At 42.0% G+C, this 12344-nt stretch overlaps 2 protein-coding genes across 20 annotated transcripts in view; both read left to right on the forward strand.

Annotated features, from left to right (window-relative positions):
* The window catches only part of LOC110492141 (rap1 GTPase-activating protein 1), a 125389-nt gene extending 118611 nt beyond the window's left edge, over positions 1 to 6778 (forward strand). For 16 of the 19 annotated variants that reach the window (XM_036947073.1, XM_036947055.1, XM_036947056.1 and 13 more), the window contains 5 exons: positions 2844 to 2982; positions 3096 to 3207; positions 3527 to 3606; positions 3863 to 3910; positions 4119 to 6778. In XM_036947073.1, coding sequence (XP_036802968.1) covers positions 2844 to 2982; positions 3096 to 3207; positions 3527 to 3606; positions 3863 to 3871 — 340 coding nt within the window. In that variant the 3' untranslated portion in view covers positions 3872 to 3910; positions 4119 to 6778. The remainder of the gene's footprint in view (positions 1 to 2843; positions 2983 to 3095; positions 3208 to 3526; positions 3607 to 3862; positions 3911 to 4118) is intronic. The other 3 variants (XM_036947057.1, XM_036947058.1, XM_036947074.1) reach the window with 1 other exon arrangement.
* Positions 6779 to 7651: 873 nt separating this feature from the next.
* On the forward strand, positions 7652 to 12211 carry aurkaip1 (aurora kinase A interacting protein 1). The gene is made up of 4 exons (XM_021566189.2): positions 7652 to 7787; positions 9205 to 9321; positions 10723 to 11192; positions 11870 to 12211. The coding sequence occupies exons 2-4, from the start codon at positions 9270 to 9272 to the stop codon at positions 11984 to 11986; spliced, it is 639 nt and encodes a 212-aa protein (XP_021421864.1). The 5' UTR covers positions 7652 to 7787; positions 9205 to 9269; the 3' UTR covers positions 11987 to 12211.
* Positions 12212 to 12344: the final 133 nt, after the last annotated feature.

Genomic DNA, 12344 nt, shown 5'->3' on the forward strand with positions numbered 1-12344 from the left:
AGTAAGACCGGAATGAAGCACAAGCATCATTAAACAGTTTGGAGTTTCCACGTGTGTTGAATTGAAAAATAAATAAATTCAGAGAGCACAACACATCTCCCACCCAATATTAATAAGATGGGGGAGCTGCCATCTTCCAGTTCTGTAGTATTAGCCGTCTAGCTAAAGAGTAAGAGCAACACTGACGGAATTCTTGACAGGGGGGGTACCTATGGGCAGTACTCCAAAAAGGGCTGTAAGGGGAGACGGCTCTATTACAGTGCCATATATATCAGAGAAAAATGTAAAGTAATTGTTCAGCTTGTCTGGTAGAGACCTTGTCAAATCCAGATTGGAGTAGCTGGTGTTCTTTATATAGGTCAGAGGAAGGATCTGTAGCATACATCCAATGTAGCCTTGGCTTCGCTCACATCTCGAAGCCGCTGAGAGTGAGCTTTGTTTTTCTTGGCTGTAAAAGAAATAATTTGGCCACGTAGGTATGCTTTGAGGGACTCCCATATAGAAGAGCCGTACATACCTGGGGTTTTCAGCAGAAATCAAATTGACAAACTCCTTATCTGAGAGTAAAATGGAGTTACGACACCATCGATAACACATAGGAGTTTACTGGGGTAACTCTAGCTCAAGCAGTAATGGTGAATGGTCAGAAATAACAATACTCTCATAAGTACACCTCTGAAATTTAGGCAGAAGTGTTTTGTCCAAAAATAAGTAATCAGTGCGGGAGTATGTTTGATGAACATGAGAAAAAAAATAATTCTGTCTATCTGTAGGGTGTAGGAAACGCTAGGCCTCACACACAGCATATTTCTGCAGAAAAGATTGAACAAGTAGGGCACATTTAGATGGGCATGTAGTTCTTCATGAGAACTTGTCAAGAACTGGGGATATTGTACAGTTGAAATCCCCCCCCCCCCCCCCACCCTAAAATCAACAAATGGGAATCTAAATTGGGTATAGCAGATAAAAAGGTAGAAAATAAACTTGTATCATCCCAATTGGGGCATAAACACTAGCCAAAACAAGAAGGGTAGAAAACTGTTTACCAGTTACTATGACGTATCGTCCCTTAGGATCAGAAATAACCTCAGAAGCTACAAAGGGAGTACATTTATCATCCAAAATGTCAGTACCTCTTGATTTACTATGAAAGTTAGAGTGGAACACTTGACCAACCCAGTCCCTGTGAATCCTACATTGCTCACCAGTCCTCAATTGAGTCTCTTGTAGAAATGCAAAATGTGCCTTCAAACCCTTTAAATGTGTCAGCTCCCTCTTACGTTTCACAGGGCTGTTAGCCCCTTTGATGTTCCACGGAATGTACTTGATGGTATTATTTTGCCCACCCTGAGCATTCCCGTTATACAACCCTGTCATTAGAGCGTAGAGTGGAAAAGCAATGAATACCCAAAAGCCCCAGGATAACTTGTCTCAGAGCAATAATGTACAGTGTAAGATACTTGTAAAAATGACAGAAAAATAAACTAAAAAGAAGACGGCATTAGAACTAAACAATTCAACCTCCTTCCTCCCCCCCATCCATCCATAAACTAACTCAATAGGTCAATGAGACAGCATGGAAACAAAGGAATTACATAAACCCAAGCACACTGGACCAAAATATTAAATCACATCAAATAAACCTGAGTGGGATCGTCAACTCCCGAACTATACAGGAATAGTCCAGGTATAACTAAACATAAGAATACCACAGGTGGGCTACTTACTTACTATCAACAGTTAGCGAACAACAGTTTCTGTTCTATGAGCATATTCAAGACTTCTTGATGTGACGTTGAATGTGAGCCATAGCCTCCTGTGGAGAATCGAAAGGTGTAGTCTTTACCATCATGAGAAAGCAATAGACGGGCCGGGAATCGCAGTCTGTACTTCACACCTGGATGGTCCCGTAGCAGTTGTTTGGCCTGAAAGCTGTGCGCTGCCTGGACACAGTGGGGGAGTAGTCCTGGTAGATAGAGAAGCTCTGTCCTTGAAAGCTCAGAGTGGTATTGCGGGCTCGTCAGAGAATCTCCATCTTCTCATGGAAAGAATGATGTCACAGGGCCTCTCACCGTCCCGGGGCTTTGGCCGCAGTGACCAATGGGCACGATCAATCAGGGGCTTCTCATCCATGGCGAGAACCTCTTTCAGCAGCCCGGAGACGAAATCCGAGGCATTTCTGCTGACTCTGGGACTGATACTAGTCTCCGGGTTACTGCTAGGAGAAAATCCTTCTAAGCTCACACAGCTCTCCTGTACCTTTTTCAGATCCGCAGTCAGGCGTTTCACGTCAGCCTCCAGGTTGGTAGTCAGGTCAGAGACACTGGTAGTGGAGGTCTCCAGTGCTGCAATCGTCATAGTCTGCAACTCTGTTGTTTTTTTGAGTGATGTGATAGCTGACACGGTCTCGTTTCGCAGGATAGTTAAATATGCTTTTAAAGTATCAGAAATCTCTTGTATTCAAACCTCAATCGTAGCAGCTACCTCTGTTTTCATTTCAACTAACTCCGAGTGTAACGTTAGTAGCTTGATGGCCTCGAGAATGTTAATGTCAGCTCCACCAGGCAAAGCCGCACCCTCAGGTAAAGTGCTAGTCTCCGGGTCTTGGGTATTACAGAAAGGGTTCACCAAACTAATATTTGAAAATAAATACGGTCTTGCTGCAAAATTCACAAACTTTAAGAATACTGCGGGATCAAACAGAAAACATGTCCGTCGTACATTGCGCCAAATCAAATATCTTCTCTAGACAGTGTATGTGTAACTCATTGTATAGTCCTATTGGTGTATCAATAACCCAGTCATGGTCCTGTCATAGTGTTGCAGGCTGACTCAGGGTGTAGGTTTGCTCTTTGTAACAACAGGGCCCAGTCTATCCCTGAGGGTCACGACCTTTCCCGCTCCTCCTCCAACGCCAGCAGCTTCGCCAGTGTGGTGGAGGAGAATGAGACAGAGGCCATGGAGGACTACGACACTGGCATGGTGAGTGTGCCTGTGTGTGTGTGTGTGTGTGTGTGTGTGTGTGTGTGTGTGTATGCTAATGTTTGTGTGTGTTTTGCCATGCATCTAACTGCCAGCATGTATGTGTTCCCCAGGAGAGCCTGTCTTCAGCGGGGACACCCCACAAGCGGGACTCGTTAACCTACAGCACATGGCTGGAGGACAGTATGAGCAGCACGAGCACCACCAGCCGAGGCTGCTCGCCAGGTGAGAGGAGAGAGAGAGAGAGGGCCCTGGGGACTAGGGGGCAAGGTGGAGATTGAGGATATACATAAAAGAGGGCATAAGGTACATATGAGGATAGTCAATTACAGTTGCTTGCCAGGTCGTGTTTGTAAAAGAGAAGGTCTTCCTAATAGATCCAAACAAATGACCTACCTGGTTAAATTAAGGTCAACATTCGGCAGTTTGATGATGTAGGAATATCTGATTTATAGCCGTGTTGAATCAGAGAAGGCTATATGTCTCACATAGGGCAGCCTGATCCTGGAGTTTCACTATTCAGGTCACGTGTTTTATTACCCAGGTCCTGGTAAACCTGATGGGGGTAAAGGGTCAGATATCCGTATCAAACTGGACCGGCCGCAGGATCACCAGTCCTCATCGGTAAGAAATCCTCCATCCCGAGTCGGGGCCTGACACTTTACATAGATGTGTGCTCTCTGCCTTTGCATGAATTATTCTTCTGTTATGTGCTGTTTACATTGGTATTGTAACTTCTGATGTTGTTGTACTTATGAAGCAGTTGTACTGTAGTTGATCTGCTGTTCTATCAGTGCTGTGTGCTGTGGCTACCGCTGTTGTTGTGTAACTCTTCCTTGCTCTCTTTATGCATCTCTGTTTGTGTGCCCTTCCTGTCCAGAACTGTTAGCCTCTCCCACCTGATTGTTTCCTGGATGTCCATCTGCAGGTTAGCACTTTCTTCATACTGTCTTGACTCTCTCTCTCCAATAAGTACCCATAAGTGCACATAGAGCAAGTTTGTCAATGATATTTTAAAGGTCACTCCAAAGAAAGAACAAGGCCTGCATTGCTTATTCTCATAAAACATTGTATGATGTATTTCTATATTTTGCTGTCAGCCTTTAGTAAGAGTCTGATGTCTCCTATCCCTAAAGCATTCCCATGAGACACAATCCTTCTGGGAGATGAGAAGAGCGCAGGCTTTCGCCGTAACCAATGACGACAATGAGGAGGTGGACCCTGGCCAGCCTGCTGGTCAGTGAGGCCAGACCACCCCTTCCCAGAAGCCCCGGCGGTGGCGTGGGCGGCGGCTGGCATGCCAGGGGAGGAAGTCCTTTTCCTCGGTGTTGGTTATTTCTGCTCCGTCCCTCACCTGTCTGTCTGTACACACATCTTCTGCCTGGCTTTGTGTTTCAGAAGCACTCTTTATGTTACCCATTAAGTAAATAGGTTTATTTGTCCCAGTGAACAAATGGTAGCTGTGGTTCAGTTTTAATGAGGCCTACTGTATATAGCCATGCAGATCACACAGTGTGGCCACAGTGCCATTGAATTCTGCCAGAGACTTTGTTTAGGGGCATGTTGGTGTTGTCATATGGATTGTACATTATAGTGACAATTTGATTGAACCCATTCAATCTCAAATACCAAATATCCAACAACAAAGATGTGTGCATTTTAGTTAAATGTCCATTATTGGTTATGTCGAATACAGTTTAATGTGTAGGTGATTTATCAGGTAAAGTGATTGTAATGTGTCTATTAGCCATAGCTGTTACTTACTGTATAGAACTGTACAGCCAAAAACAGTTGCTCTGACAGAGTGAATATTTTCTTCTCAATATACAATAACTGGGATATTGTCATCACAATATACAATGCACTTCAAGCCTCACCTGCTCATACTGCAAATTAAAATGAAGATGGTCATCTAACAAGAAATAATGGAAATGTAGCCGTGAACCTTTAAAATACAGTTTTTCTATAGCTTCATTACTAATGTATACCCTTATCAACATGGTCAGAAGCAGACCGTAATTGGATAGTGCATGGTTTCAAAGGATATGTTATATGATCACACTGTTTTTGCACACAGGATGCTCCTTGCTAACTGCTACCGATTTATTATTACTGGGGACCACCTCGTTTTGTGTAATTGTAACCTAACAGGCAATTTTAGCTTTGCACTTTCTGTCCACAGAAATAGTTGTCTATTTTGTTGTGTATCAAGCAGGTTACTGAGGTCAGGTATGTAGAGATGTGTTGATGACTACAGGGGTAATTCATAACTGAATTGAATAACGTACTGTAGTAGTCCATCCAATCAGCTAGTTTGCCGGTCTAATCTACATTACAAATCCTGCAGCCTAAGTGTTGCCATCGGTACCCGCGGAAAAATATGTTTGTATTTATTTATTTATTTGGGGATGGGGGATTACTGTATTATACAGTATATTTGCTGTTGATATATTTCTAGTATATTATGGGAGAGATGTACAGAGATGAATACTACAGTTTGTGCATGTTATAAAGTATAATCCTACCCTCCACGCCAAATCTAATGTAACCTGACAATGACATTTATTTTTGTGAAAATCATGATGGGGGTTCTACAGTTCTACATTTACATACAACTCTGTTTCTTCTGTTGAGCACTGCCAAATGAACACAGTGTGTGGCATGTACAATTTGAAAAGTATGTTTTAAAATAAACTAAAACTATATCCCACACTGTCTGCTCAATAAAAGGGAACAACTCATTATCATGACAGAGCTGAGAAATGTGTGAGGGAAGGTATCTGAGCTAAAGAGTTTGAATGTAGAACAGATATTGAACAGATACTGTATATATCTAACTAAAATTGCCCTGATAGCTTTTATATTCAACTGCCTTTTGGATATGATTCTATTATTAGATCTTTAGTTTGTGAATAATGTTACTGTACACATTCACCTCTTGCCCTAGATCCCTGTTTAAAGATGACTTAAAGAAAGATGCCATTCCTCCTTTTGGTATTTTGGTTTATCCTGGCAACAACACGGTTCCACACGCCATCATAACCTGTGTGACAGTTCAACAGTGAAAAGTGTGTTGCCTACTGTTTACCTCTTTATCATTTTCCTGAACTGAACGAAACCGTTGAAGGAATGTCCTATAAATGAGTTATTTGATGTGGCTAACCACCACCAGTCTCTAAAAGTAGAGCGCTGTAAAAGTTGAGGCTTCTCTGCTCATCTCCTCTTACATAACTGTGCCACATGTACCAGATCAGCATAAAATATGATTGAGTCAGTAACTCCTCATCATCAAGGTGGGGAAGAAATGGTATCAAGGCGTGAAAAGGACTGAGACGGATGCAGTTTTTTACAAATATAAATTATATACTGGTACTACTCGCAACTTCTAACCTTACCTATGTCTTTATGTTAGACTATACTCTTCGGGTCTTCACATTAGTCCAGTGTAGACAGAAAAAGCTACATTTCCAATAACTCAACAGAGTGATGGTGCCCTCCAGTGGTGTTACTTATATTGTTTTTTACATTGTTTTATGTGAGCTGCTGTGCTTAATGGGATAGTCACATTGGAGATGGGGATCTAGTAAAGCACAATGCCGCACTGTCACATCATGTTACTGGAATTTAAATGATAAATCATTTAGAAAATGTATGAACACTGCTTCAGTGTGATCTATTCAACAGATTGTATTTGTGTTCTGTTTTATTAGTGCATTCCTGTAAGAAATGAACTTGTAAATATGTTTTCCTTCATTTGTAAATATAGCCAAAGTATGAAATAAAGAGCCTGGATTCATTCAGATGTCTTACTGAGTTTTCTGCAGGGGATTTTATTAGGTTTAACTCACTACTGTATCCTAAAGTTGTCTGTTTATAAAGGTTTTATGGTCATGGCTAGAATGGATCCAGCTTTGGTCAAATTAACGTTAGAATTAGGAGAATTAGGTTAAGGTTAGGAAAAGGGTTAGGGTTAGCTAAAATGTTACGTTAATTTGACAAAAGCTGGATCCCTTCTAGCCATGACCTGGTTTTCCGTTGCATTTCTTTGTTTATTTCTTTAATTAATTAATTAACCTTTTATTTAACTAGGCAAGTCAGTTAAGAACAAATTCTTATTTACAATGACGGCCTACCAAAAGGCAAAATACTTCCTGGGATTAAAATACATAAATAACATATATAGGACAAAACACACATCACGACAAGAGAGGCCACACAACACTACTTAAAGAGAGACCTAAAGACAACAACATAGCAAGGCAGCAACACATGGCAACACAGCATGGTAGCAGCACAACATGGTAGCAACACAACATGGTAGCAGCACAAAACATGGTACAAACATTATTGGGCACAGACAACAGCACAAAGGGCAATAAGGTAGAGACAACAACACCACACAGGGCAGCCACAACTGTCAGTAAGAGTGTACATGATTGCAAAGCAGACTGAGGCGACTGACTGAGGCTAGCAACAGGAGATGCTTCCCATCAGAACATGCCTCCCTCCTTCTAGAATGAGATTTTAGACAATCCTACAAGAGTCCGAATTATACGAAAGAAGTTATTGGACTTATTTAGGTCATAACGCCTTTGTTCAGGGTTACCATAATAAACCAAATATATACCGTGTATTTTCAAATATTGAGCAGATTCAGGTCATTACTGAGGCGGAACCTTTTCGAGGGAGATTTTGTAACAAGAAAAGAGGAAGAGTGTTTTAGGTGGACCGGAAGTTGTCTTCCGGAGTCACATTGAAAAACGAAAATCATTGATAACGTTAGCTACGCTTGTAGCTAGTGTCAAGTAAGTCATTGCGAAAATATGAATTTAATTACCGATTTAATCTTGTGTTGTTAGTACACAGCATAACTTTTTTAAACGTGTCAAACCTGTTTGGGATTATTCCTTGAGACGAGTACTCCATGATAGTGTTAGCAAGAGAGCTAACAACCAGTCATAGAAATCAACAGAATCTCTAAGCTAACGTGTTAGCAGCTACTCTTTTTACTCCACTTTGATATCGAAGTGACTTTTTCGTAGCAGGTTGGGAGAATTTACGCAGTAGATTTAGGATCATTAACGTAGAAGATCAGGAGACTTAGGTGGTAGCAAAAATGCTTTCATAACGTACTACGAAAATCACCTTGTATCAAAGCGGTATGAAAAGATTGTGTCTCAGCTAAATTAGTTAAGATAAATACTATTTTCAGTTGCGATAGTGACTTTTTCATAGCAGGTTAGTATAATTTACGCAGCATGTTATAATAATTAACGTAGCAGGTTAGGAGACGGAGGTTAACGTTAGGACATAGTAGGTTAAGTTTAGCGAGAATACTTTCCTAACCTGCTACGAACATCACCCTGTATCAAAGCGGTTCGTAGTTGTATCTAAGGGGGCACTACCTGAAGTGTAAACTATGTACCAGCAATACACTTCAAATCAAATGTAGACCTTACAGTGAAATGCTTACTTACAAGCCCTTAACCAACAATGCAGTTTTAAGAAAAATACCTTCTAAAAAAAGAAATAAAGTAACAAATAATAAAAGAGCAGCAGTGAAATAATAATAGCGAGGCTATATACAGGGGGTACTGGTTAGTCAAGGTAATTGAGACAATGTATACATGTGGGTAGAGCTATTAAAGTGACTATGCATAGATGATAACAGAGCAGTGTGGAGGGGTGTGCAAGTAGTCTGGGTAGCCATTTGACTAGATGTTCAGGAGTCTTATGTCTTGGGGGTAGAAGCTGTTTTGAAGCCTCTTGGACCTAGACTTGGCGCTCAGGTGCTGCTTGCTGGGCAGTAGCAGAGAGCACAGTCTATGACTAGGATGGCTGGAGTCTTTGACCATTTTTAGGGCCTTCCTCTGACACCGCCTGGTATAGAGGTCCTGGATGGCAGGAAGCTTGGCCCCAGTGATGTACTGGGCCGTACGCACTACCCTCTGTAGTAACTTGTCGTTGGAGGCCGAGCAGTTGTCATACCAGGCAGTGATGCAGCCAGTCAGGATGCTCTCGATGGTGCAGCTGTAGAACCTTTTGAGGATCTGAGGACCCATGCCAAATCCTTTGTCTTCTCAGGAGGGAAAAGTTTTGTCGTGCCCTCTTCACGACTGTCTTGGGGTGCTTGGGCCATGTTACTTTGTTGTTGATGTGAACACCAAGGAACTTGAAGATTTTTACAATTGACATGAATGGTCTCTAACATTTTTTTCATAGGGCACGCAGTGGAGCAGCATACAGACTCATTCAATCCTGATGACTCCACTTGAATAATCGTAGATATGTTTATCTCAAGGGTGGCCCCTCGCCTCAGTCTGCTTTGCAGAGCAACTGGTAAGTTTGTCAAGACACACATCAGATCTATAGCTAGCTTAAAGTGGAACTGACAATATTTTAACTACTTAGCAGATGTGAAACAGACCTTCATAATATCAGTTAAAAAAAAAAAATGACCAGTTTATGCTACAAAACCAACTTTATAAGAGGTTTTAAATTGAGGTTATATTTGACTCAACATTCCATGACGTACACTAAAGCATTGTTGGCAGAATAGATGGATGCAGGTCAATGCATGATAAAAATAATTCACCAATACATTTCTTGGTAGTCCAGGTGTCATTTGGTTAGCTAGCAAGAACTTGAACGATTTATCCAGGTAGCATATCTCCTGCGATCACAAATTCACTCAACTCGATTTTGGAGCACTTTCGTCTGTGTGCCAGAGCTCAGAATAACTGATGAATTTTCGAATGCGCAACACCTGTTAAAATAGGACCGGTGTCAGTAAACGTAGGCAAAACAAATAAGTTGGTCACAAACGCTCTAGATAACATGTAACCAGCTCTGCTAGGGCAAGTAAAAGGGTCAGGGGGAGGTGTTCTCTCATTTGTGTCAAAGTAGCTTGCTTGCCAACTTTAGCCGCTTCGCTTGGTTGCAGGCAAGCCGCAGAACGATGAGGAGGCTACAATTATCCATCGTTTATCAGTGGAATTTTGACGGCCAACTAGCTGAACAGTTTGAGAGGGTTTATCTAATGTTCCTTCTTAGATTTGAGCTCATCTTGCTCTGGTTAGCATTAGTTGTTGATGTGCATAACTGAGGGAGAGAGAGCCTACCCTTTCATGGTTGTTGGATCAATAGGATTGTAAAGTTCCCAAAAGTAAGAGGATTCATGTGGTATTGACATATTTGCAGAAATCCATTCAAGTATATTTTGTGGCTTTTGGCGAATGCGTTCTATTGATCTTAAGTCGCGCTGTTGCTACTGACTGTGAACACACCGTCCAGTTCAAAGTGAATGATGGCAGGCCTGTGTGGAAAATGGCTTGTTTGTATAAAGGCCTACTGTAGCTCTGATTGGCTTTGGTAAACCTGTCTGTGTAGACTCCGGTCCTGGACGAGACAGATGTTTTTATTCAGTTTTATTTCCTGCAGTGTCTATTAATTGTCCAAACGCATGGCTGATTTCCCACTCTATATTGCTATAGAATTTTCCCAGGTGCCTTAGTAAAAGCAATTCCCAAACATTCTAAGAATTTATCAAAATGACCATATCTAAGTGCTTGCTTGTCAGAAAATGTTTTTAAAAGTGTCATAGTCTTCCTGGGGGTGTATATGAACAGATTTGAATGCTATTTTATGTTTCTAAAATGCTGTCAGTTCCACTTTAAAATGTGGCACTATCACTTAAATGGTAAACTGATACAATTCTGTTTATTCTCCTTCAACGCTCAGGTGCACTTCAGACTCCAGTACAGTCATTGCGTGGATCTCTACTGCCCGTCTTCCCTGCTTGCTGCTCTTCTCTAAATGGAAAACCCAGAAACTATGGAACGGCAGCAGATAACTCGCAGCCTCCTCAACCGTGGGTGGCACTGGAGCCAGACCTGGAAGAGTTCCTTGTCCCTCGTAATCTATCAGTGTCCCCACTGGAGAGCTGGCTCTCCCTGCACTACTCCCTCCCTCCCCTGCTAGAGGCTCCTCAGCCCCCGGAGGAAGGAGATGTGATGGTGGACACCAAGGTGTTGCCCCCATTTGCAGTCCCTCTACTGGAGGAGGGTGATGGCTCCGTCACGCCCCTCAGCTGTAAGAACGTGCTGGAGATCCGGCGGCGGAAGATGAACAGGCACAAGTACAAGAAGCTGCTGAAACGCACTAAGTTCCTGAGGAGGAGAGTGTTGGAGGGCAGGAGGAAGAAGAAGCAGGTCAGTGTTTTGGTTGGAGATGGAAGTAGAATGTTGTGCTCTTAATTGTTGTTCTTATGAGTATAAACTCTTAACGGGATACTCTGGGATTTTGGCAATGAGGCCCTTTATCTACTCCCCCAGAGTCAGATGAACCCGTGGATACAATTTTTATGTCTCTGTCCATTATGAAGGAAGTTAGAGGTAGTTTCACAAGCCAATGCTAACTAGGCGTTTGCTCAATGACTGGAAGTCCATCGGTATCTGTTGGATGCTACCTCCTAACTTCCTTCAAACTGCATTCAGAGACATAAAAATGGTATCCACGAGTTCATCTGACTCTGGGGAAATAGATAATGGGCCCTATTGCTCATTGGGGCGGCAGGTAGCCTAGTGGTTAGAGCGTTGGGCGCTCTATCCCAGAACTGAACTGAAATGTGTCATTCTGCCCCTGAACAAGGCAGTTAACCCACTTTTTCCCGGTAGGCCATCAATATAAATAAGAATTTGTTCTGACTTGCCTAGTTAAATAAAGGTCAAATTAAAAATGACAAAATCCTGAATTATCCCTTTAACTGCTTATCACTCACAGCTTATGTTACCTCAGTAATAATGTCCCCACTGCTTTGGACAGATTGTAACACTTATTACAGTCCCTGTGAGCGCTCTAATAGTGTATTTTCTGTACTCGTGTGAAGAAACGCTTTGAGAAGGATCTGCAGAGGATCTGGATGAGAGCTGGACTGAAGAAAGCCCCAGAGGGATGGAACACACCCAAAATCTTCATTAAACAGTACAAGTCCAAGAGGGGATGAAGAAGAGTACATGCAAGGCTGAAAGCCTTCTGGCACACCGCTGACTGACCCACATACTGGGTCATAACAGGACACGTACGCTTTTCCTCAAACCCAGCAGAGCAGCCTGCTCTCCTTTGCTACTTGTCAGTGATGTGGACATTTTCCAGATGTTCTCTCCTGTTGAGTCTGATGTTCATTGTAAGTAAGTGAAAATGAACAATAAAGCTTTGTTTCCCATCCTTATAATTGTATCTACTCATCTTATTTAATATATCATCATACCAGTATGTTCATACCTGCTTAGCATAGGCTGCTATATTATTTTATACCTTTTCCTTTGCTATTTCGTGAGAGAAACAGTGAGTGGCAGTATTGT

This window comes from Oncorhynchus mykiss, chromosome 16 (genome assembly GCF_013265735.2).
Source record: "Oncorhynchus mykiss isolate Arlee chromosome 16, USDA_OmykA_1.1, whole genome shotgun sequence".
Lineage (NCBI taxonomy): Eukaryota > Metazoa > Chordata > Actinopteri > Salmoniformes > Salmonidae > Oncorhynchus > Oncorhynchus mykiss.